At 46.7% G+C, this 27,021-nt stretch overlaps 1 protein-coding gene across 1 annotated transcript in view; it reads left to right on the top strand.

Moving 5' to 3' along the window:
* Window positions 1–27,021, top strand: part of LOC140218568 (beta-mannosidase-like) — a 47,584-nt gene that overhangs the window by 1,208 nt on the left and 19,355 nt on the right. The window contains exons 2-12 of the mRNA XM_072288358.1: window positions 123–269; window positions 1,773–1,921; window positions 2,474–2,676; window positions 8,479–8,549; window positions 9,428–9,636; window positions 12,277–12,424; window positions 14,976–14,978; window positions 18,364–18,500; window positions 19,692–19,868; window positions 24,087–24,169; window positions 25,930–26,431. Of these exons, the coding sequence (XP_072144459.1) occupies window positions 123–269; window positions 1,773–1,921; window positions 2,474–2,676; window positions 8,479–8,549; window positions 9,428–9,636; window positions 12,277–12,424; window positions 14,976–14,978; window positions 18,364–18,500; window positions 19,692–19,868; window positions 24,087–24,169; window positions 25,930–26,431 (1,829 nt within the window). The remainder of the gene's footprint in view (window positions 1–122; window positions 270–1,772; window positions 1,922–2,473; window positions 2,677–8,478; window positions 8,550–9,427; window positions 9,637–12,276; window positions 12,425–14,975; window positions 14,979–18,363; window positions 18,501–19,691; window positions 19,869–24,086; window positions 24,170–25,929; window positions 26,432–27,021) is intronic.

Genomic DNA, 27,021 nt, shown 5'->3' with positions numbered 1-27,021 from the left:
CCTTGGCTTCATTGTCTGTTGACTCTATTTGGTGATGATTAACAAATCAGAGCCCCTCGGTTCCTCTTCTGCTGTCAGGTATGAAATATTATTTGAAGCCGCACGTCTGTTTCAATGTGCAGCAATCACCGTACCGAGCACCGTGCCTGGCGGGATATACACGGATCTCATGATGGCGGGCATAATAAGCGAACCGTATTACGGCGACAACGATCTCGAGTACGAATGGGTTGGTCAAGAGAACTGGACATTCTACAGAAACTTTGAAAGTATGGTTCTCCAAACCTTCTCCCGCTTTCACTACGTTTTCACACACACACACACACACACGCACACACACACACGCACACACACACACACACACGCACACACACACACACACACACACACACACACACACACACACACACACACACACACACACACACACACACACACACACACACACACACGCACACGCACACGCACACGCACGCACACGCCTGAAACAAATGACATCCACTTATCGTGGTCGTGTTTGATTTTCTTATTCTGAAAGTTCAATGCTGATACTTTAATAAATCGTGAAATAGGAATAATATATAAATTTAACTGTACAAGTAAATTATATGCTTCTGCCTTAGCAAAGACTAGCACTCCTACACCTGCGTGGGAGAAGGCTTGATAAACCAAGAGAGGCACAAGAACAAAAGACTGGTTGGGACACTGTTTTGAAGTCATCGAACTTTCCCGCCTTGATGTCACAGACGTAATATATATATATATATATATATATATATATATATATATATATATATATATATATATATCTAGCAGCAATATCTATCTAGCAAGGGAGAGAGAGAGACAGATTGGAATACGCGACGCCATCTCGATGTGTTGGAGCAAAACAGAAAAAAAAGGAACTTTGGTCTTATTAATTTTCTCTAAAGATAGACAATTTTTTTCTGCCGAACGAATTAATGTGTAATTTTGAGACACTACTTTGCGCATATGACATGATATTGTGTTATGCTCTTCAATCTCCTTCTAACACACGTGTAATTGCGGCAGATGTGTTAATAAACTGAAGTACAGTAGTTAGCTGGTCAAGTCGGTACATCTGCATCATTACTTACAGCGCCAACAAATCAAACCCGGAAAAAGAAGAGAGCCGTAACACGAGCGTAACACGAAACTGAGCCTCCGTACGAGAAAAACGCGCTGCGTTGGAACAAAGTGCCGCCTCTAGTCTGGCGCAAATAACCATTCGGAGAAAAAGAAAATGACGGAAAATGAGGCAGACCGTGCTTGTCGAAACTTCGAAGTAGTTTCCAGTAAAGCTATAGACCAGTGAACTTCTGTTTTCATTTTATTTTCTGAAATTGCATACTGAGGCGAATTGTGTCACTTCCGCTGTGAGATAAAATGACGAACAAATTCTCGTTGAGTGCTCAATCTGTAGGTTTAATATTTCAGCACCTTGGAGTGCAAATAAATTACTCTCCATAATTTTGCAACATGTTAAAAAAATTTTACAGAACAAAAACTCTATAGAGCATTCTAGAATCATGACTGAACGCAAGTAAACTCTAACTTAAATCATTGGAAATGATTGACGTTAGTAGAATATTCACTGAAGAATCACCGCAGAATGATCACCGGAAAGGATCACTGATATTTAGAATTGTACACTTAAAGCTACTTCATAGTTGCACCTTCTCGCTAAACCACTTGTAAGATGCGCCGTTAACTCTTTTCTATTTTCTTGTTTTACGTTGCTGTGTTCACAGTTCCCATGCACCTTTTCGGTTACCACGCTATCACACTCGTCGCTCACGGCATCGACACTGCCTGCGAGGTGACACTGAACGGCATTGACGTACTCAGAACGAGCAACATGTTCGTCCGCTACGAAGTCGGCGTGAAAATCGCGCTTAGGGTAAGCCTGTGCGATATCTTCATTAGTAGAGCGAGGAAAAGCGTGTTTGTCTTGCTCATACGGAGCAGCGCACTCCTAACGCGCTCTTGTACAAAGTTTCAATCTTGAATGGTTCCAAGGCTTTCACCAACGCGCTGTTCATGGTATTCACGATTCTATAGGCGAATACCACTGGCTCGTATTATATGTCGGGCATCTTGGAATATAATGATGTTTACCTTACATGAAGACGATACTTTATTTGTTTCCCGAATAATTTATTGCGTGTATTAATCGATGACGGCAGATTTGACTGAAGCGAAGGTTACATATTTCCCTGTTGCATCGAAGTTTCTTGAATATTATAACGCCAGATTGGCCGCCGATGACGGATCAAATGCAGACCGTGTTCCTTCGTGTACTCAAGCTGAGCTAAAAACACACTTGCATCCATCGGTCCTTTTCGTGCGCGACCCGTTGAGCACCGTGAGACTGAATATCGTGCAGAACTGACCCACACAAAATCACGTGCGCCATCAAAGCATCCCGCTTTTGTCATGCCCACCAATGCAGAGAAACAACACCATCGTGGTGAGCTGCGAGTCGCCGGTGCTGTACGCCCTTCGCAAGCACATGGAGCGAAATACGTCACGCCCCGTGTGGCCGACGTGTCCCCCACCGGAGCAGAGGGGGCAGTGTCACGTGAACATGATCCGCAAGATGCCGTGCTCGTTCGGCTGGGACTGGGGGCCTTCGTTCCCCTCCACCGGAATCTGGTCAGTGTGCGCAGCATAGTATATAGTGATGCAGGATTGATCAATGATACACTCATTTAGCAAGAGAATAAGTCGAATCTTGAACAGTGTCGCCCTATTTTCGGTTTATCGCATTCGAGGCGAACTAAAGTTGCCATATAACGACGTCGCAAAATGCAACGGTGCTCGAAACAAATTGAAGCGCTCATTTCCGGTGTAGTGTTGCCGCAGGAAGTACACGACGACGAAAGAATACGGGGTGTACGCAGTGTTGTGTCATACTGCGTGCCTGCATCGAAGCAATGGGTACTCCCCCCCCCCTTGTTTTAAGTGGTTGCCCTTGGTGACAACCTTCAAAGTTCCAGGAAACTGCCGAACCCTTTCAGTTGGTCGAACCCTTTCGGTTTCGGGGTCACAGAGCATTACGACAAATCCCCTGGCAGCCTTCAGAATTCCACAGGACTGCTGACCATTGCCGGGGAGACCGGTTTTATGCAGCTTGGACTTCGAGAAAAGCGACGAGGTTGACGTCAGCACCGGTCCTCCTCGTCCTGCCGACGATGGGACGCCCAAAGGGATTTAAGGTGGAGCCGGTCCATTGTTAGAGAAAGAGTCACCACCAGTCGCCCCGCCGGTCTGGTGCGCTGCTCTTCGTCTCCGCTATTGTAGGCTACCTGCTGTATGTAAATATTGTATAAAGCTTTTCGTCTCCTCTTTGTCGGCTTCAAGAGTCCGTCTCTCGTCGTCGACCCCGAGTCACAATAACAGGCACCGTGCACACCGGCTCTTCTTCCGTCGTCGTTTATTTTCTGCGGCAACGTTACGTCGGAAGTGAACCCAGGCCAACGAGCTCAGCGTTAAGTCTTTCTGAAGTTTAAGTCTTCCAGAGCAGCAGACCGACATCTCAATAACTGAGTCTTTGTTTTTTTGTGAGGGCAAAGCCCTCACGCCAGACTTAATGGAAAAGTGGCACACTTACGCAAAACGTCGGGCCGAGACAAGCGAACAATTAAGATGTGTGCGTAGACGACGACGCACATAGCGCCTCTGACAGCGGTGGCACCAACCCTGTGTACAGCGAACAACGCGTACGACCAGGCGTCAAACAACTGATGCGGAAATGCAGCGCGCGAAGCCACTGCTACTACACAGTAGGAACAGCGCCCTGACAGAGACGCCTGCCGTGTCAGTATATACGCTGTATCGCGACGAACGTTGGCAATGGAGTTACTGGCGTCGCACCTCGGTGGTGTGGCGCACGAGATGAAACAGACAGAAAGCCTGTAAACATTTTGGCAGCGCTAGATTTGGCTTCACATTTACTGTTCTTTCCACCCGGACCAGTGAGCGCACCACGGTGCGGTAAGCAGACGACGTCTCAGCAGGAATGTTAATGTGTGAGCGCAGGACGCCAATGGCAGCTGTATAGGAACCAGAGCACCGCTCTGACTATACGGCAGGGCTGATTAAGAGGATCGCGAGGGTGATTAATTTTGTTGCACAGCGGGAAACAGGATGGAGCACTAGCTAGCCCAGTGTCATATCTTGCGTGCGGGTGACTTGGCTTCGACGTTCTTTGCAGCTAAAAACGCAACCCTTCATGTGCGGGCTACCTGCATGCGCGTCCATACCGTATAGTAGCACGAAGGTGGCGGCGCGAGCGCCCCTTCGGTGTCCTATAATTGCTATCGCAACAAAATGGCTCTTGTAAATAGTTCTCACAGAAAGAAAAAAACTATTAGGTGCAAAAGCAGCAGAATCTTAAAACGCGCACGCTCGAACTCGTGCACGAAAAATTCAAGGTGGAAAATGCACTGGCATACCCAACCCATCTAGGCCCACTACGAAACAATTATCGTGCATAAATTTAAGGCTCGTGAAGAACACTGCGAATGCTGTTCAGGCGTAAGCCTTCTATGCGTGCTGCGGGGGCCATAAAGAAATTGTCAATGTGGTGCAATGAATATAAAAGCGGCAAAATGACGCAATTAGAATAATATAACCGTATCGAGAGCGATGAAATACTGCAATCGCAGAAAGGCGGTAACAGCCGAACCGTGTCAAGAGCGTTTTGTAGAACAATTTTATTCTTTGGCGAGTACAAAGCTTGTTTTTAAACAACAATTGAAGCAACAAAAAGTAAGAAAGCTTTTACAGAAAGAAACCACGCAAAAAAAAAACTAATTCGGAATATTTTTTATTTTGTTTGCTAAATAATCAACAGCCAGCTTTTATTTTTCCTTTAATTTTTTTTCTTCGACTTGTCACTTGAGCTTTGCTCAGACTGTAGAGCGCCCGTATGTGTTCGAACGACCGACCTATGGGCGTGACGGGCTGCTCAGGTGGCGTTGTGGAAACGCCGGCCAACAGAGCCCTCCATGCATGTCGCGCTTGTAAATATATATAGGTTTCAGGTGGACTACGTACAAAACGCGACGGCCATTAACGCAACGCGCCGCGGTATATCTGCTCGCCTGAGCTGCGCTGCGGTGGAGATTTCGTACGAGTCTCGTGCATGGGAGACCTTGCAGCACGCCTTCTGTCGAGAAGGACGCACAGTGCTGCGCCGAGTGCGTGCACTGAGCACGAGAAGTCGTATCGGCGCAGTTTCGCTGCGCAGCCACTTTCGAGTATCATCATCATCATCATCATCATCATCATCATCATCATCATCATCATCCTGGTTACGCCCACTGCAGGACAAAGGCCTCTCCCATACTTCTCCAACCACCCCGCTCATGTACTAATTGTGGCCATGTCGTCCCTGCAAACTTCTTAATCTCATCTGCCCACCTAACTTTCTGCCGCCTCCTGCTACGCTTCCCTTCCCTTGGAATCCAGTCCGTAACCCTTAAAGACCATCGGTTATCTTCCCTCCTCACTACATGTCCTGCCCATGCCCATTTCTTTTTCTTGATTTCAACTAAGATGTCATTAACTCGCGTTTGTTCCCTCACCCAATCTGCTCTTTTCTTATCCCTTAACGCTACACCAATCATTCTTCTTTCCATAGCTCGTTGCGTCGTCCTCAATCTAAGTAGAACCCTTTTCGTAAGCCTCCAGGTTTCTGCCCCGTAGGTGAGTACTGGTAAGACACAGCTATTATACACTTTTCTTTTGATGGATAATGGCAATCTGCTGTTCATGATCTGAGAATGCCTGTCAAATGCACCCCAGCCCATTCTTATTCTTCTGATTATTTCCGTCTCATGATCCGGATCCGCCGTCCGTACCTGCCCTAAGTAGATGTATTCCCTTACCACTTCCACTCCCTCGCTACCTATTGTAAATTGCTGTTCTCTTCCGCAATTTACAATAGGTAGCGAGGGATTGGAAGTGGTAAGAGTATGTTAAGCTTTGTAAATTCCTGTGCGTGGCAGTTACTTAGAAAACACACGCCATCACTCGTGATTTCAGAGAATAGACAGCATTTCACAGCGAAGCTGTATACCTCTACCGTCCAAAGAAATTTTCGTGTCGTTGGCATGGTATAAGCAAAAACGTGGGCCGATCCCGGGGATAGTGCAATGCCGGGCCGACCTGCGGCGGAGGTGCAGTTCGCCATTAAGGGGCCCACAAACACAGCTTCGCTGGTCATCCTTCTTCACAGAGTGGAAGGGCACTGAGTTTTTTTTTTATCCAGCTTGCTGCATGGTTAAGCGAAGCCCAGGGCATACTCTCTACGAGGTGAGAACAGCTAGCGCATATTTTAAGCAAACGACGGTGCCTCTTCCGGTAGTAAGCACCAAAATAAGGTAACAAGTGTAGCCTGGACACACAAAAGAATCGAGCGAGACCGGCTTTACAGCCAGATGACGGCGGAACTCAATGCGGAGAGCGCCCGTTAGAGCCACCATATATAGCGCCCATGCTGGCCATATATAGTCGCCGGGTCCGTCCGCCTTCGGCACTGCTTGGTGGAGCGATGTGGACGCGTTTTCCGCGAGCTGTGTTACAGCTGGTAGCGCATGAAGTCGTGTGTGCGTTTCAAGCACTCTTTGAGCACGAAAAATTATGCACCTAACTCAGTACAACGCACAAAACGCGCGAGACGCGTGCTAATTCTGTGGCGCGGCGTCCTACCCGTAATTTACCCAGCCAACTTATGTGTTTGCCACCAGGTTGCGCCGCAGTGCGCGCAAAACTAGATAAGCCAGACACGTTTAGAGAATTGGCGAAAAAAAAACAAAACAGGGGGGAAATTCATGCGACCTGATCCGTTAGATGCATTGGTAGCGATACAAGGTAGATAGAGAAGTTTTGAAGAAAAAGAAAAAAAAAAGGTTGACGAGGGGTATACAAAAATGATAGAAATAAAACATGTACAGTACACGTGATTAACTCAAGCAGGCTAGGTGACCTTGTGTCACCGTCCCGTGTCAAAGGGGATGTCAATAAGTCATCATCATCATCATCATCATCATCATCAATTCCAGACCGCTAGCCCCATAGAGTAATCAGTGAACGGGCCCTTGCCCTGCCCGGGCTCGCTAAATATTGCTTTACCCGGCCGGCTGGCCCGTGCTTCCGGGCCCAACCAGGGCCCTTGCAGTGCTATAATCTGGGTTGTCACACCTGTTGTAGACCTTGCTTCTCGCATCGCGCCTTCCCCTACCGACTAGCTTTTCCCATTTGCCATTCCTTGTATTAGGCCAAAGAGCAATAACATAAATGAAAAATTCATTTAAGAAGTAAATTTTTTGAGGCGACTTGACCAAAGGCGTTGGATGTATCCCTGAGAAAGCTGGAATGAGCGGTCACTTACCCACGATGCAGAGGTGGTAACTGGTCGGTTATCACCAAAAGCAGTCATACTTGTCTTCATTCTACCACTCACCCGCGTCCCATGCCACTGGGCCTTGCTCTCCTTCGTCTGGTCCTGAGTGGTAGCATTGTTGCCTGCACATATTTAAGAGGAGGTAACAACTTGCCTCTCTTTTTTTCTTCTTTCTTTTTTTTTACTGTGCGCGCCACCGCCGCAGAGCTACGGTACGTCACTCTACCAAGTGCAAAACGCTAGCAAGCCGAGAACGATCAGCCTCGTTCGAAACTTATGACCTTACTTATAGCTAAGGTTCTAATCTGGACCTTGTCAATTTCCGCCATATTGTCGAATTTGCCATCTTGCCAGTTCTGATTGGCTCGAAGGGCTGCTACGGCCTCTCTGATTGGCACAGATGGCGGGATTCGGTAGCGTAAAGAAAAACATCTTCAGGCTTGCTTGATAAAGCTTGCGTGGAATAAGAAGGCTTGTTGCACGTTCCACTCTTTATCTCGTGAGCTGCTACATGCCATAAGCGAGTTTTGTTTTAAAAGCCTGTGAAACATTCTGGAAGCCTGCAGGCACAAATAAGTAACAGAGCACGTAACCATGGTGTTGTCGGTTAAGCTTTTTTCTAGCAAGCTAAGTGTCCGAAGTAGACGTCCTGCTCTGGCTGAGTTTTATTTCCTCCTTTACGCTCTCATTATAGCATGCGTACTGGGCTAGAAAAATAACGCCCAAAGTTAAGCTTAACTAGAAAAAAATCTGTGATGCATCTTTGACAAAAGCACATATGAATTAAACACTGAAAGTCGATTTCATATACATACTAATTTTAATGCTCTTCGACGAAATGTTTTCTATTCCTGCAATGAAAGTACCATGATAGCATTTGCTGAAGGACTGGCCTTGTCCTTTTGCAATGCGAATTTCATCGTGTTTGTGAGGAGCACATAAGAGGTTATGCTTGTTCTTGATCGCGGGACATGCAAAAGTTTTAGGCATGTAGTCGATATTAACTTTTCATCTGGTTATTGAAGATTTATCCGTTGCTTTGGCAGGAAGCCGATTGAACTACAGGCCTACAACGGAGCTGCTATTCGAGATGTTACTGTGACGACGACACTACAATGTGAGTTTGAACCGTGGATCATGTCGGAATATAGAGTAACATGACAAAATTCACGCACCGCATGCAGGATAACGGGAATTCACACGTCACGTGATAACTACTGGCGGAAGCAAGAAGCATTATTCCTTAAACCCTGATGTCCGAATACAGACGTGCTTTTCAATGGCAGGAAGCAGATTAAGAAAGAGAACACGCTGTGGACATTTCTTATGTTTTATAATTTTCGCTGAGCTCATCACTCGTGAAAGTATTGCTAAAAATTTAAGGCTACTGTTGACCGCGACCAAAATTAACACGTGGCGCTCGCGTCATTGTCGTTACGCGATAATTATGAGGGGAGCTTAAGTACGCTTCCGAGTTAAAGAAGCGATAACGTTTTTCATACATTTGTCGGTAACACCTATACACGCGTCTTTTTACGACCTCAAGGAGCTTGCACACCGAGGTCCGTATTCACGAAAAGATCTTACGCTAGAGTATTGTTCGTAACGTAAAATGCGAGCCATAATATAATAATTATGGGGTTTTACGTGCCAAAACCACTTTCTGATTATGAGGCACGCCGTAGTGGAGGACTCCGGAAATTTCGACCACCTGGGGTTCTTTAACGTGCACCTAAATCTAAGTACACGGGTGTTTTTCGCATTTCGCCCCCATCGAAATGCGGCCGCCGTGGCCGGGATTCGATCCCGCGACCTCGTGCTCAGCAGCCCAACACCATAGCCACTGAGCAACCACGGCGGGTAAAATGCGAGCCAATCCTTATGCTGGACATATTATCATCCAATGGTAAACAGCACTTACGAACTAAAATGGTTGCGAATTGGGCCCCGATATTTTTACCGCTGTTAACCGCTGCTTATTGGTTGACTACGCAGGGACGAATGACGGAGTGGACAGATGGGCCATCGAAGTCGGCGTGTTCTTCACGCTGTTTCGACATGCACCAAAAAAGGGCACCATATTGATTAGCCTGGATGACATCTTGTTGCTCAGTTCAGAGGTGAACTTCATGAATCTGAAAAAGCGCAACATACTATTTGCAGATTACAGTGGAAGGGCGAAAATCGCCGTGGACATCCCAGACGTGAGTTCCTTTCGCACATTAACTGCTTTTACCATTAGTACAGCGTGCTAAATTGGAATGCATTAGCGTGAAGCAGCCATGTTTTTGCGGTGAAGTACGCAACAATATTCGGCGGCAGCATTTTGCTATAGTTTAGAATAAGCATTAAAAAAAATAGTGACGTTTCGTGAACGCGGGTTACGCGCGATCTTATGGGTGTCAATCCTATGTAATTGCAATGGCAATGATATAGACAGTCCAGGCGCATTTCCGCCGTCGTTGTCGCCGCGATGTTCCTTATAAAATCTAAGGGCGATAACATCGTCCTCGCGCGTCGCATGCTGTGTGTGCGAGTGAAAGTGCGCGACGGTGAGCCGAATCGCACACAAGGAAGGAAAGCGGGAAGGCAGCGCGGGAGGGAGGGGGGGGGGGGGGAGCTTGTACTCTGGCAGCAGCTGCGTAGTTTGCATGCGCAGCGGCGCGTGCCTTATCTTGAAAGCGATCTGCAGATGGCTCATACCTTTGTGCGTGCTGTGTTCTCACCGCTCGGTATGCGTTGAAGCGAGAGACCGCGCGAAGGTCGCTTCGCCCGCTGCTGCTGGCGCGCTCCTTCTAGCCAGCACTTGTTCAGCTCGAGCCCGGCGCTTGGCGACGACTTCGGGGTTCACCGACTCGCGGTCGCCCTGCCGCCGCTTGTGTTGCTGCTCCGTCCTTCTCGCACGGCGCTCGGCAACTCGATCACGAGACGAACCCGGTACCTCCATAGCGCGCGCACAACCTGTAGCAACTGCCATAAGAGGTCAACCCAGCGCACCTCGCCTACCCTCCTCCTCTGCAAAGCTTCGCCTCTTTTCTCAGCGTCATCGGCGAGGTGATTACCAACGATGCCACAATGTCCCGGCAGCCACTGAAATATGACGTGCCCAGGCTGGCTCACCGACACTCCTTATACCTTTATCCAGAGTCGACGCTGCAAGAGAGCTTCGCAGTCTCGCTCGTACAATCACGTTAGGTTGCTGGCATACACCTCAGAACTCTAAGTGTCGTTTACACAGCCTCGACCCATCACTGAAACTTACATTACCAGCGAACCTTCCACGACGTGACGCAACACTGCTGTGTCGGCTGTGGGTAGGAGTAGCATTCACCAACTCCTACAGCTATCGAATTGGAATGGCGGATTCACCAATGTGCGCGAAGTGCAAGTGTGAAGAGACCATCAGTCACCTTCTGTGCCACTGTTCTCGCTTCGATAATCAACGCGAGACTCTCCAGTGTGCCTTAAATAGACTGGATGACAGGCCATTTACGGAAGCGAAGATCTTGGGGGCCTGGCCTCATAGTTCATTGGCCCAGAAAGCAGTTCGAGCGCTTTTTCGCTACCTGAGGGAAACAGATTTGAGTGCCAGACTGTAGACATCCTATACCTAAGTTCTCTCTCTCCCTCTTTCACTCCCCATTCCCCTCCCCACGTGTAGGGTAGCAAACTGGACTCAGTCTAGTTAACCTCCCTGCCTTTCTGTCTTCCCTTCTCTCTCTCTCTCTCTCTTCGCCTCTTTTCTCCTTCCCTGCTTCGCTCAACGCCACCTAGACTTTCTTCTAGGGGGCGTTGGTTTGCCGCGCACTACCCCTCGATGGCCCTCGGTGCGCCTAGGCATTTATGCTTGCGCGTAAAACTGAAAAAAAAAATTCAGTTTGCGCAGAGCAGTTCGCTTTCATGGTCGCAATAGCAGCTTCTTCGGATGTTTGGGTTGTGATTATGCGAGGTTGCACACATCTCCCTTCTTTTTTGTTGTTGTTGTTTCACTGTCGTCGAGCTCAGACACTATATTAGGGACAACATAAAGACCAGTGTTTGGCGGGTGCCCGCGTACGACCACACGACAGAAGCGGCGTCACATATAGAAGTGTTTGCGGAAAAATTGGAGTGTCGCCATGATGGGTGTTTGCTGAATATCATCAGCCAACGCAGGGCAGCATAGGGTTGTTTTGGATGCATGAAAATGGTTGTATAGATTCGTTCAGTGCCGCACGTCCATGTTAACTTAGAGAAAATTGTACATATTTTGTAACAAGCCGATGAAACCGAATGTAATCAAATCCTCTGTTGACTTTTTTGTTTTCGGCGGAGGAAGGGTCAGGGGGAGCGAAAAAAAATAATAAGCCGAATACTGATAGCGTACAGAAAGGGGATCGATACTGGGAACCGGAGCGCAAAGTGGTATTTTGTGATCTGTTACTCTGCAAATGATCTAACGCACGATAACATCCAAAAAGGCTGAAGACATGGGCGCAGACGTTTATTGAAAAGGAAAAAACCTTGTACCATGAAATCAGTTTTGTTCAGTCACTTAGTAAATATAAGCTACATTTCTTGAAACAGATTTCTTTTGTCTCTTGAATTTCGTCCTCCTTAATGATGCTAATATACTTACGGGCAAGCTATACACACTACAGCTGCCGTGCTTGTCTCTTGTAGTCACTCCCATGAATAGTTGAAACGTATAAAATTGTGCGTTGAATCAGACCTGCTGTGTCCTGTTAACGTACATGCATGTGCGCATGATGTTAATGAAAGCACCTTTAAATCGACATAGTGGTTGCGATTCCTAACAACGTTTTTGATATACTGAGCAACTAAATTGTGATCTGCTTCTATAGACTATAGCAATAGAGCGCTGGTGGCCGACCGGCTACGGAAGTCAGAAGCTGTACCAGCTCAACGTGACCATGTCTGTCAGCGGCGAGCTGTGCGACAAGGTCATCAAATTTGGATTTCGCACCGTCGAACTCAAGGAAGATGCTATCGGTAAGTCACCTCTAAGATATTTCAAACATGTAATCAGAGCAAAGACGTGTTTTATTGCTTTCTGTGGCCCACTGTGACAAATGGGCGCTTTTCCCGCGTTTTCCTTGTGCCGAAAGATACGGCTTTGGCCCCGGTTCATTAATTGTCCTTTTGTTTTTCAAGTATTCAAGACATCGTCCATATAGTTTTGTCGTACTGCAATTTGTCGACAGTGCTAAAGAGGGCTAGATCTTCAGTAATGCACATATAAAGGAAATATAAGTCAATTTGTTCACATTTCTAATTCTATCTTAATTTCAATCGGGAATATAACGACCATGCGACGTGAGGACCGTGCTCGAACGTGCTGGATTGCCAGAATCAACACAAGTCTATTTGCTGAATGCTTCAACTAGGGCACTTTCTCAACCGCGAAGAAATGCGTAGACGACTAAAACATGAATCACCTTCCCGGCCCTACATTTTAATTTTCGTCCATTTGATATCCTTGAACTAGGTTTCTTAACCCTTTATTGGGAAGTGCTGTCTGCAGGCCACATCCCCAAAATTTATTATTTCTTGCCGAGTTTCGGTATAGAGTACAAAATATCTGGCTAAATGTATTCAGCCAACGCTGAAATACAGGCAGCAAGCGTCATTTGTTGGTTTAGAGCAGGAACGCAGGGCGGGGAAGAAGCTTCGCACGTGACCGGCTTTCTTTTGAAAGTATACGCTCAGAGGAAACATACCGGTGCGGTATCTCCGGCTACAGTGGTGTCAAGCACGTGGTGTAAAGCATATAAAATATGCGCCTATGGTCCACATAGGACGAAATCTGCCTGTACAAATTTCAAACGGATCCATGGATAGCTTGTGGTGAAGCGCACTTTCAGTTTCCTGCAGAGCATTATTTCTTTTCGTTGATCATGCTTATTGTCAATGTGTTTTGTACATATTTAGATAAAAAAATAAACATTTGTTTGGGGGGTAGTTGTATGTGCCGTTATTAATTGTGTAAGGGCGGTCTTAATAATACTACTACATCGTGTTATATCTCTTGTAGCATATATATATATATTATATATATATATATATATATATATATATATTGTCGCACCACTGCGCGACTGAGGGAGAGAAAGAAGTAGAGTGCGCGCGGTCTCGTTTCACCCTGCAAATAAATATCTTTCGTAACATCATTGGTGGGCGTGCGGGACAAATCTTGGACTATCCTGGACTACCAAGCTCTACCAACTGTCCCACGGAGTAGACGCTTGGACGGTTTACGACCACAAGCAGCGGACATGGCCGATTCCGGAGAAGGCAATGGCAACCTCATCTGCGGCGAACCAGACAGCAATCACGCAGGTCAGGCTGGCTACTGGACACCGCTGCGAAAGCCACCCACCTTTTCGGGGAAGGCGAACGAAGACGTCGACGACTGGCTTAAACATTACAACAGAGCGATTAATAAAGGGAAAAATCAGACATCCACCCGTTCGTAGCAATTGCTACAAAAAAAAAAAAAAAAAAACCATACGGGTTTTTCGAAAAAAAAAAAGGCCTCAGAGTTGAACAAAAATGCATCCTGGCCCGAGACTCGAACCTGCTCTACCGTCTGAGCCGCTCTACCGTCTGAGCTAACCTGACGGCTAGCAGATGGCAGGGCGAAGTCGAATTTGTCGACAACACGAAGCAAAGGCAAGTGTTCGACGTAGTAGTTCTGCGGCAGTCCGCAAGGTGGAGAGAAGTAACTAATAAAGGGAAAATCAGGGTGGATGTCTGATTTTCCGTTTATTAATTACTTCTCTCCACCTTGCGGGTTTCCGCAGAACTACTACGTACAAGAGAGTGAGTCGCCACAACCACTGGAGCACTACGAAGTAGCTCGATAACGTGTTTTTTTTTTTTTTTTCTCGCTGGAACCACGCTCCTCTGGTTTGAAAACCAAGAGAACGTTCTGACAAACTGGAATAATTTTGTAGAAGAATTCACCAAGTGGTTCGGGGACCCGATCTCTAAGAAAAAGAAAGCTGTGCAGACGCTTTCCCGACGAGCTCAATTACCTGGCAAAACTTGTACAACGTACATAGAGGCTGTTCTGAAATTATGCGGAATCGTGAACGCCACGAAGACAAAGTAGGACATCTGCTTAAAGGAATTCACGAAGATGTTTATAATTTTCTTATAACGAAGGAAGATCTTAATACTCCGTCTGATCTGAAGAAACACTGCCGGGCGTTTGAAGCGCTGAAAATGAGAAGGATTGGACCAAAGTCATCGCAGAGCAGGTCGAAGAAATGTTGCAGATAGGAGAGATCCAGGAATCATGTAGCCCCTGAGCTGTTCCTGTGATCCTAGTCAAGAAGAAAGACAACTCATAGAGATTCTGTGTGAACTATATATATATCGCCGCCTAAACACCGTCACAAAAAAACAAAAAAAACACGTGTACCACCTACCACGAATAGACGACGCCGTCGACTGCCTCCACTCCACGTCGTATTTATCTTCTGTGGATTTACGGTCAGGACATTGGCAAATTGCCATGCAGCTCTCAGACAAGGAGAAGACAGTCTTCGTGACACCTGATGGTCTCTTTGAGTTCAACGTTATGCCCTTTGGCTTATGCAACGCTCCAGAGACATTCGAGCGATTTATGGATACCGTGCTCCACGGACTCAAATGGGAAATTTGCATGTGCTATTTAGACGACTTCATTATCTACGGTCGGACATTTCACGAGCACAATCAGCGCCTGTCGGTCGTTCTTGACTGTATCCAGCAAGCTGGCCTTATTTTGAACTCGGAAGAAATGTCATTTCGGTGAGCGTCAAGCCCTCGTACTAGGCTTTCTGGTCGACCAAGACGGCATACGACTGGACCCTGAAAAGATAGCAGTGGTTTGCGACTCCCAACAGCCACACACGATGAAAGATCTGCGAAGCTTTTCGGACCTTTGCTCATATTTCCGGCGCTTTATCAAGAATTTCGCACAGCTTGTCTCTCCCCTCACGTCTCTGCTTCACAAAGACACCTCATACTTGTGGACTGCTGACTGCGAGTCGGCGTCCCAACAGCTGAAATTTTGTTGACTTCTGGACCTGTTCTGCGGCATTTTGACCCGGAGGCGTCAACTGAGCTGCATACTGACGCCTGCGGTGTAGGTGTTGGCGCTGTGCTTGTTCAGCTCCGCGGTGGCCGTCAGCATGTCATTGCCTACGCTAGTCGGACACTTACAAAAGCGGAGAACAACTAGACCATTACTGAACTCGAGTGTTTATCAGTCGTCTTCGCCATTCAGAAGTTCCGTCCGTATCTACACGGCCACCCATTCACGATGGTGACTGACCATCATTCACTCCGTTGGCTTGTTGGGCTGCGTGACCCGTCTGGCCGGTTGGCCCGCTGAGATTTGCGCCTTCAAGAGTACAGCTTTTCCGTTAACTACAAGAGCGGACGCTGTCACACGGATGCTGATTGCCTATCCCGTCTCCCTTCGCCGCACACTAAAGCTGACGATGATGACTTCGATCACTGCCTAGTTTCCATCTCTTCCGACTTTCCAGACCTGAGTACTTTCGAGAGTGAGCTACGTTGCGACCCTACCTTGAAATCCTTTCGGGCAACTGAACGTGAGCCAGCAGGAACAACACTGCTTACTTTTCGTAATGGTTTACTGTACAAAAAAAATTGATTCGGCTGATGGTCCTCTATTGCTTCTAGTTGTGCCCGAAAAAACTGCGCCCTGCTCTCCTTCGTTCCAAGCATGACGATATTACGTCCGAGCACCTTGTGGCTTTACACGCACACCACACCGACTTCGACAGGGATTTTTCTGGCCCAATCTCTGGAAAACAACGAAACAGTATGTCGCCAGCTGTACTGTTTGCCAGAGCCACAAGCAAACGACGACGCCTCCAGCAGGCTATTCGCAACCAGTTAGGCCACCGACGTTGTACCTTTGAAAAAAGTCGGCATCGACTTGCTCGGCCCGCTCCCAAAGACGTCAGATAGCTACCGCTGGATTTTAGTATGCGTATAGATTACCTTACTCGCTACATCTGCCCTTCCATCTGCCACTGCAGCAGATGTCTCTTCATTTTTGTTGTATCACGTCATACTCTGTCACGGCGCTCCCCGGGTTGTCATCAGTGGCTGTGGACGGCAATTCACCGCCGATGTCGTTGAAGAACTTTTACGGCTTTGTGGTTCTGCATATGGTCATTCCACTACTTACCACCCGCAAACCAATGGCCTCACGGAGCGGACGAATCGAACCCTTACCAACATGTTATAAATGTATGTCGCTGCTGACCATAAAAATTGGGACGGCGACTTACCTTTTGTAACGTACGCGTACAACCGTGCCAAGCACGAAGTTTTATGAAACATTGTTCCAGCGCACAATTGAACACGGATGAGAAGAGAAAGACAACACGAACGCCGGTTTCAACTGAATTTTATTCATGGAAAACAGGCCTTTATGTACACAGGGGGAGGGGAGGGGGGCTGCAAGTGCGCAGGACTACCCAAAAATATTTCCTGGGTCCAGGCAACAGTCATCAGAAGTGTCAAACCAAAAGAAGCAAGAAATAAAAGCAAGAAGTGAAAAAAAGGTGAAAAAACCTTTCCCTCTCTTTTCTGCCCCTCTTTTTTTACATCACTCAGTACAAACTAGCTCATCTCCCGCCCTACCTAGCTGATTGGACACACCCGTTTGCGCTGAGACAATCAAGTTCTTTTTTCCCGAGTACAACAGAACGAGCACTGACACATTAAGCGTTTTCATTCGAGATACAAAATGCTTCAAAAATTTCCCGGTTTTTCTGATTACTATATTTGCGCAACACACGTGTTCGTGCGAAAAACGCCTTGCATGCTGGCTTGTGCGAGCAACGGCGAATGTGGTCGGCTAAATGACCAGCGCCACTTGAACCTTGTGTGTGTGTGTATGTGTGTGTGTGTGTGTGCGTGTGCGTGTGCGTGTGCGTGTGTGTGTGCGTGTGCGTGTGCGTGTGCGTGTGCGTGTGCGTGTGCGTGTGCGTGTGCGTGTGCGTGTACGTGTGTGTGTGCGTGTGCGTGTGCGTGTGCGTGTGTGTGTGTGTGTGTGTGTGTGTGTGTGTGTGTGTGTGTGTGTGTGTGTGTGTGTGTGTGTGTGTGTGTGTGTGTGTGTGTGTGTGTGTGTGTGTGTGTGTGTGTGTGTGTGTGTGTGTGTGTGTGTGTGTGTGTGTGTGTGTGTGTGTGTGTGTGTGTGTGTGTGTGTGTGTGTGTGTGTGTGTGTGTGTGTGTGTGTGTGTGTGTGTGTGTGTGTGTGTGTGTGTGTGTGTGTGTGTGTGTGTGCGCGTGCGTGCGTGCGTGCGTGCGTGCGTGGCGATCACTTTTAAGTATTACAGAACTTTTACAAATCTACTTCACACATGGACTTATTTCTTTTTTCATTTTATACACCCTAATGTTAACGCGCTACAGGATGTCAACATTTCGAGTCAGATCATTGATTCATAACACCTAATCTATCTATCTATCACCCGCCGTGGTTGCTCAGTGGCTATGGTGTAGGGCTGCTGAGCACGAGGTCGCGGGATCGAATCCCGGCCACGGCGGCCGCATTTTGATGGGGGCGAAATGCGAAAACACCCGTGTACTTAGATTTAGGTGCACGTTAAAGAACCCCAGGTAGTCGAAATTACCGGAGTCCCCCGCTACGGCGTGCCTCATAATCAGAAAGTGGTTTTGGCACGTAAAACCCCATAATTTTTTTTTTATCTATCTATCTATCTATCTATCTATCTATCTATCTATCTATCTATCTATCTATCTATCTATCTATCTATCTATCTATCTATCTATCTATCTATCTATCTATCTATCTATCTATCTATCTATCTATCTATCTATCTATCTATCTATCTATCTATCTATCTAATCTTTTTCTAATGCATGCTTCCATGCTGAAGACGATAGCGGCGCGGAGTTCTACTTTATTATCAACGGTGTGCCAATATTCGCCAAAGGGAGCAACTGGATTCCAGCGGACATCTTTCTGGAAAGGGTTAGGGAAGAGTACGTCAGAGAGCTGCTGCAATCCGCCAAGGTGCGTTCATCCTGCACAGATGCTCACAGAACTCCTTACAGCATCCTCACTCCCGTGTCCATGTTGAATAAAAAAAACTTAGCAGTTCTTGAAAAGCTTGAGGAGTTTAATGGAAAAGTACCTCACACAGCGCAACAGAAAGGTGGAAAAAATGAAGAAATTATCTTGATTTGAAAATTACATTATGAGCAGTCTTCTGTGAAGTTAATAACCGGTATTTACATGCAATTTATCCACTTTTGAATTTTCTCAGATAAGAAAGAAAGAAGCCTGTTGTACATATGCTGTTTCAAAAAGAGCGCTTGAAAAGGCGGAATTTACTTGTTTGACCTACCTCTGTGTGAAATGTAAAAATTTCTAAATTTTAACCTAGTTACCAAAGTACGTCCAACGATTACGATATTCTCTAATGCAAAATTTGAGCGCATCTGCGTAAGTGTGTTCATTTCGCGATATATTGAGGCGAATAATTCGAGACCAAAATCCCCACACCGACTGGCAGTGGGCCAGTGCCGTCAGCGCCTTCGCAGAGGGAGGGGCTGTACGGGAACGCTGGCATGATGTGTGCCATCGGAGCCACCTACATGTGGAATACGACGACGACGTACGCGCGAGCAGTGGCACGAGAGCGTTCGCGCGGTTACGCCAAGGGACGACGACGCTCAATTTAGGAACGGGCGCCAAAGAGCTGTGCTCTACAATAGAGGTACCTACCACTGGCGATTGAATACTGTACACATTAGTTTAAGTAAAACGGGCGTATGGTACAAGCTACAGCATAAGTGCACAAGTGTTTTTGATGCGCAAAACTAGTAGAGGCACTTTTTGCTTTGGGCACAGTCAGCCGTCGCAGTTTAAGTAGGAAACGAGCGCTAAACTATTGTCCAATATGTTTGTCCACGTGTTCCTTTTTACGTCTTCGAACTTATATTGTTGTCTTTCTCATTCCTTGACTCACTGTTCTTCTGACAGTGCAACTAAATTTTTTTAATCTACGTAAGAGATATAAAAGAATTACAATCTTTTATCTAATGACATTTTCCGAGACTACTACAACGACAAAGCTCTTGTCACAACTTGAATATTCGGCTTTGTGTCGGTAATTGGCTTTGTGTGACATTCATGCATAGCTGTTCAGAGACGCAAGGAAATGACGTAGTAAAAGAAAAGGGCGTCTGTGCATGTGCGCAGGATGCCAACATGAACATGATTCGTGTGTGGGGCGGCGGCATTTACGAGAGAGACTACTTCTATTCCCTGGCGGATGAACTTGGGATTCTGGTCTGGCAGGACCTGATGTTCTCTGTCAGCCTCTATCCTGCAGATAAAGCCTTTCTTCGCAGTGTTGCCTTTGAAGTGAAGCAACAGGTAAGTGCGCCTTCAGAACGACTTTGAAGGGTTTGCTGCTTTAAAACCTGTTACGGATATTGTGGACTTTAGAAATTTGTCGGACTTCAGAAATTAGTCGCCTGCTACATCGCAAACAACATACGAAATCTCGAAAATTGCAAGTTCAGTAGACGCGCTTTGGTCAAGTGCCGCCTTAGTATTGAGAACACGGAAGACCATGAAAGCCAGTACTTCAGAGTGGTTCCTCGTAATGGTTGTATATTGTTGAAATAAGGTTTGAATGATCTCTTAGAAACACGAATTAAATGCGCCTCACGATAAAGCCAAGCGGACTTCGTTTCACGGTTAGGGGCGCCGCGCAGCTTGACTGAAGCGACCCACTTCTTTGTCACGTGCTTGTGCTACCTTCTAACGCTAGATGGCGCTCATAGCGGCGCACTAGCGGTCACTGTAAATAATATGAGAGGATTCAAGGACGCGTGTTCGAGAACGCCAGGATGTGAAAGAAACAAAGGAAGGGATAGGCTGCCGCTGGCAAGACTATGACATGCAGTGGCCGCGGTCACGTCTTGTAGAATATGAGGCGCCGGGTGAGCCCGATGTCATCAAGAAAAAGCGCCAAGCTTTCGCATGCAGTTGTATGGCATTTGGCTGTGTTGCTTGTGGAAAGAGAGCGGCCATTCGAATCACATCCGACTGAATAAATTGGTAATATTTTCATAGCCGTGGCTCCCTCCCAGGATAGCTAATATTTCACTGGCTTGGCCTTTGCGCCTTATCATCACCATCCTCACCATCATCATCACAGGCATGATCCTTCTGCACTCGTTGAAACGAGAATCGTAAAGGTAACATTGTCGACAGCTAGGCCTTCGACGCCATCAAAACAGGCTAAAATTATTTAAAGAGGAATCGGCATAGCTTGGCAACTCAATTGTCAAATTCTCGATTGATATAATGCTTATTGACGCCGCACAAAAATAAAAAATGACGAAAAATGTGCGATTGTAGCAGAAAACGGCATGTGTTTCGTTGCTTGAAACACTTTACCATTTATCTTTGCAAAACGTAACCACTCGTAAGTTTAAGAAAAATACGGCCGAAATTCCCTTCAGGGAAATTGTCGTGGTGCGCTAATTATAGTGGCGAAACATTATATGTGGCTCCTTATTTGTGCGTTTTCGAGCTAAACTTTCTTGCTTCTCTTATTCCGTTAGATTGTTGTAGCGCTGCCTATCCCTGTCTTTTGTGGCGCATGACGTAGTAGCAACGCTCTCCTTCTTTGGTCGAAGCATGTTTGCAGACCGAGAGAAGCTGCAGGAGAGTGGCAAGCGGCGCTCGGTGTCCGATAATTGCGCCAATGAGTGTATGCCTCCACGCCGAGTTGGGCGCGAATTGCGCGGTAGCTGCGCCTCTAGCGCGTGAAGGGGGCGAAGAGTCGGACTTCGTTGCGCGTGATGTGGCCTTCGTGCCCAGAGGACGCAGGACTCCCGAATTATTGTATGGTCACGTGACCCACCTTAAATAGACACTTACTGCGTAGATAATAGAGGTTGGCTATTTTCAAAGTCCCAAGTTTGCTTATCACTTCGCACTCGATCAGAAAAACCATGAAATTGAGCCTTCTCTAAAATTTCATTAGATAAGTGCTGAATATGTCCTCATAATTTTCGCATAACGGAGACAATAGTAGGTCTAGTCTAGATTGTAGCATTATTTAACGCAAGCAGGCAATTGATTTTTCAAGGTGAAACAAAAATCGAAAATGACCTTGCGTGATCTTGCTGAGAGCTGTCTGTATAATGCTTCGCATAAATAAGCAATTTTGTTTTAATCTAACCAAGTTCTTTACGTGCATTTCATTTACCAGGGCAATACCTTACATGGAACGATATGTCGTATATACTAAAGTATATACTATATATACTAAAGCGGACTTAAAACGAAAACAGTACATCTGGGTGAAATCAGATATTTCTTTTCTAACTCTCTTTGTTTGCTTGTCTTAAAGGCGGTTATACAACCTTCAGTTGGAGGTTGGCATTTGCTTTCTGATTTACTATCACCGCATGATCACGACATGCTGACATATGAGTGCCTGATGGCGCAGGATATATGACAGAGGGTACAGGTTTCAGCAGAAAAAAAGATATTGAGACGCAGAAGAGACGTTACAAAGCCTAATTTTACTTAATATTCTTGTTTTTTTAGAGCACAGCTCTTAGGCGCCCGTACCTGCGTTGAGCTTCGACGTGCCTAGTCCTCCCTCGGCGTAACCGAGTGAACAAGCACAGCGAACGATGAAAGAGCGAAGGGGGGAGTGCAGCGGGGGATAAAAGACCGCGAAGAAAGCGCGAGGAGGTAAGCGGAGGAGAAGAGTATGGCGAAAGGGTGAGGAGAAAAGCAGAGTGCCGCACGAGACCACCAGATGGCGCTGTAGTATTAGAGCACACCTCTAAGGCGCCCATTGGTTTGGGCGTCGCGGTGCCTCGGCGTCCCTCGGCCTCGGCGTAACCGAGCCAACGAGCACAACGAAGGATGAAAGAGTGACCTTGGAGTGCAGCGGGGGATATCGGGGTAAATACGGCGATAGCGAAGAGAGTGCGAGGAGGAAAGCGGGGGGGGGAAGCCACCTTGAAGCACCAACAGGTGGCCCTCACGTCCGCGCATCCGGGAAGCTCACAGTAAAATGTATTATGAAGAACGACAGGAATATGGAAGGAAGTAAATGGGCTGGGAGACTGTTGAGGCATTTTTACAGAAAAAAACATTGATTCACGGTGGAGGAAAAGAACTAGGAAGCTTACCAGCAAATATGCGGCCTGTAGGGTGGGCAACACCGCAACAAAGAACGTCAAGTGGAAAGTCAGAGAGGCTGAAATAATCTCCTGGGTGGCGGCAATGGAAAATAAACCTGCCATGAGGAACTGCTTAAGAGGAAGAAACGAAATCAGGAAAGAAACAATTTATGATAACTCAAAGGGGAGCTCATTAATTTTCGAAGCGAGATCAGGATGCCTTAAAACACACACCTATAAAGCGAGATACAAGAAGGAAGAAGAAGCATGTGCTCACTGCGGCAAAGCTAGGGAAACTATGGAGCATGTTTTATTAGAAAGGGAAGATATCTGCCCAGTGGTTGATTTAGGCACCACTGGTCTCCTCGAAGCCCTTGGGTTCAGCGAGAGCAGGGGGAAAGTGAACATGTCCGCAATAAAGATTAGTAAGAGGCGATCGGAAGATTGATGGAAGAAAAGTAGGGAAACAGCAAGAAACGGAGACGTACAAAAACAAAGTTCACAATAGGGGATAAAAAAATTTGGTTATGGGAATTCATCGTGGTTTCTTTTTCTTTTCCTTTTTAAACCTAGGTAGGGCATTAGGCAGTACAATAGCAAGAGCTTGGTGGCGCAACCCACCGCCCCGTTCCGAAGGGGACACTCATAACATCCATCCATCCGTAATGCATCCGCGGCAGCGGCGGCGCCAGCCGAGCGGGGGAAAAAAATAGAAGCACCAGAAGGCTCGCTTTCGCGCATAGCTTTCGCCGCATGCTTTTCTCGGTAAAGAATACGGTTGCATAAGCTGATGTTGCCGGGAAGCGGCAACTGTATGGCCGGTATATATAGCGCCGCTCGTCGCGGCAATGCCAGTCGGTGTGGTGATCAGTGCGACGCCTCAATATGTCGCAAACTGAAAACACGTATAGAGCTGCGCTCAGATTTCGAATTAGGGAGTATCGTAATCGTCAGTGCATTTTTTTTTTTTTTTTGCTAACGAGAAGTTGTCTAGCCGCAGTGATTATCTCCCACAACATGTGATACCGCAGGAAGCGTGCTTTAGGGGTTTAAAGACTTCGCTGCCAGGATTTAATTTTCAGCCGCTTTTCCTGCGTGTAGCAGGCCTGCGTTTGCGGTAAAAATGGCAGTTTATTCAGCTTGGATTTGCAACTTGCCAGTTGTGTTTTGGGAAACAGAAATATAGCTTGAAGGCACCGGGCTTTTCTTGGTTTGCGCCTGCCGCCTGACTAGGAATGAATAAAAAGTTGTTTTTGTGCTCTTGCGAGAGCCTGCAGAACAACACGGACAATAAACGTCAGGACGCGCTTTTTTTTTTTTTTTTGCTGTTGCAAAGACGTGCAACGCGTGTTTATCGACTTTATGTTTCTTTGTAGCATTTATTAGTAATATCGGGCGACGTATAATCGGCAATAAACAAAGTTGTCCATCTACGTAGGTTCGTCGTCTTCAGCACCATCCGTCTCTGATCGTATGGGCTGGCAGCAACGAGAGTGAAAATGATTTCGTCAGTGAGGTATGGTGAGTGATACCGAAACCACTTGACTCCGTCGCGTGTCGACTAAGCAGGGGTGCTATTCTGGACATTTACAAATACGGCCGTATTGTCCAATTTGCCATCTTGTCAGCTCTGATTGACTTAGAGAGCTGCTACGTTCCCTTTGAATGGCTCAAAATGCCGCCATTACAAAATTTGGCAATATGGAGGAAGTTTACAATGTCCAGAAATTCCAAGGTGCCGCTATGCGTGCATTTTTTTTTCATAAATTAGAAAGCTGCCGTTGTTGTAGCCTCTGATGATGTGGAGAGTGCATTAATTTTGAATTATAATACGAACGCAGCAAGGGAACAGTGCGAAACATTGCAAAAGGTTCATAATGTACAACCGGTATTATTCCAAAAAATGATGGCCTCGAGTACAAATGCCAACAGCGCCCCAGAGCTATACAAATGCTATGAACATGAATCATGAAAAAAAAATTAATGACTACAAACGATGGCGAAAATGTGGTTGAACGCCTGCCTCTCTGCCGTAATCGCATATGGCCGCTCATTACCGTGTTGTGCGTCGCACCACATACATTATGGAAAATCTCCGCAATGGCGGCTCAGCGCAACGTCAGGCAACGTCAAATTGGCGTTTACAAAACAGCCCTTCCTGTGACGTTACTCGTGTGATATCTCTTCAGCCAATGAACGAGCTGGCATGGTGACTATTTCGGAACATTACCACGCATTCGTAAAATTGCAAATACATTGGAGGGTTTCTGCTAAAATCACAAAGTAGCTGTCAAGGTCCAGAAAAAGAAAGTTTCTTTCAAGAAAGCCTACCGCTTCCTTCATGTTCCGTCATCTTGATGAAAGCGAAGAGACGCGTTTTGCAAAGCTTCTGCTTCCAGGCACAAACTAAAACAAAGGATGTGACCTTTCGACGGTTAATCAGATCGCCAACATGAAGTATAATGGAGGCCGTGCAGCCGCCATGTGTGCCGAGAATAGAGCCCCCGCCGTCGAACACGCAAGAGAATTTATCAAAGGGCTATGATCGACGTTGTGGCCGAAAACATCAAAATATTCACGTGTGGCACCACGCGACTGCAGCGCTCACGATGGCAGCATTTATTTTCGCTGATACATTTGTGAGTGCTGTTCATTCGAGCGTACAATGCTAAAATTCAGGCGGAACTCATCTACGATGACTATCCAAGTATGCGAATAGCCATTGCATGAAACGCACCATGGCACGAAGCGTGTACTGCAGCACGGTTCCTCTCTCACGTTTCTCTCTCTACACGCTGCGCCATCAAGCGGCGCGCCCGCAAAGTCCGGGCGTGGCCTCTGAAATGCGTGGCGCGTCGGTGTGCGTGAACACTGAGTATTAATCTCTTCCTCATAGCAAGTATTAGTGGCGTCGCGCGCTAGAGTGTCGGGCTGCTGTGCTTGAAGAACCAGTGTGACGCCCAGCACAGGAAAAATTTTAAAGGACATTAAACCACACAGCCTTCGGGATCGAACCTCATTTTTAGACACCATTATTTTCGGGAACGGCTCGCGAAAACGCTTACAGAGGTTAGATATGCTCAAAGAAAAGTGGTCTGACAATGTTATCAGCATTGAAAGGGGATAACTTGAGAGCAGATACGTTCTCTGCTTTTGAAATGACTTAAGGCGTTCCGATGCTGCGGAATCGGAATGAAGTCTGCGAATGTTTAGCAAACCAGACGTGTTGCCGTTCTGGGACTCGCCAAGATGATGACTCCTGCATTTAGGTACCGCTGAATTTCCAACGAGTGCTTTCTTATTTTTTTTTTACTTTTGCTTCTTTCCTTGTCCTTTAACAGGGGAGCTATGATCTCCTTATTGGACGACTATCGGAAACTGTTCGTGTACACCGTTAAGGCAGTTATCGACCGAGAGGAAAGGTCCCGTCCGTTCCTCTCTTCGTCTCCAAGCAACGGCAGGGACGGCACCCCTTTCTTGCTGAACATTTCAGACCCGGGACAGTTGCACCCGAACGTAAAAGACATTTGGGCGCAAGGCTCGCCGAACAGCGAAACACGTGGCGATGGTGAGCGGGGGATATTACGGTATTTGTTCTTCGCCCTTCTTCTGTCGTGGCCCTCCTTATTATCGCGTGTTGCATGTTGCGCCTGCAAGCACCGTACACACGCACTTCCTCGTTCATGTGTGTGTGTGTCCGCATGTGAGTGTATTTCCGCGTGTTTGCAATTTTATCTCGACCAAAAGTTTGTTATTATGCTACCCCGCCCTAAAAGGGGCCTCTGATCCGGCACTACCAACAGTTTTTTTGTTACACTGTGAACTCAGATATAACAAACCCGGACAAAGCGAATTATTCTCTATATCGAACACGTAAACTTGCTGACCGATGCTCAGTTAAAATAACCCCTTCATGCCGAACTTGGCCTCGGATATAAGGAACTCGGCGCGTCCACTGCCAGCGCCATAAAGCCGATTGCACGCCGGGAACGGGAGTTAATTTTATTGCCTTTATTATCATGCTTAGGAACATCAGTTTCGGTTTATTATTCGCTGACGCGTCAGAAATTACTGCATAATGCGCGTAGTTTTGTTTTCAATATATGGGTTCCTTCCTTTATTTCTTCGCTGATGATAACGGGCCCGCATGTAAATTAACGCGTCAGAAAAGATCGCTTTAGTTTGTTATAGGCGAGTTTAAGTGCATCGAGCTGTTTGATATATCAAAATATGTTTTGGCACATAAGTCTGTTCCTTATAACCGAGTTCGAGCGTTCACTCCAAGCTGTGAAACACCGTCCATGGAGTGTTATACCTTGTTAAAGAAAATAAAGGAAGAAAGGAAATGCATGCAAGGTCGACGCGATTATATT

The sequence above is a fragment of the Dermacentor andersoni genome, chromosome 5 (genome assembly GCF_023375885.2).
Source record: "Dermacentor andersoni chromosome 5, qqDerAnde1_hic_scaffold, whole genome shotgun sequence".
In the NCBI taxonomy this organism is placed as follows: Eukaryota; Metazoa; Arthropoda; class Arachnida; order Ixodida; family Ixodidae; genus Dermacentor; species Dermacentor andersoni.
Note: the sequence above shows the minus strand (reverse complement) of the source record. Positions and strands in the feature narration are given on the sequence as shown.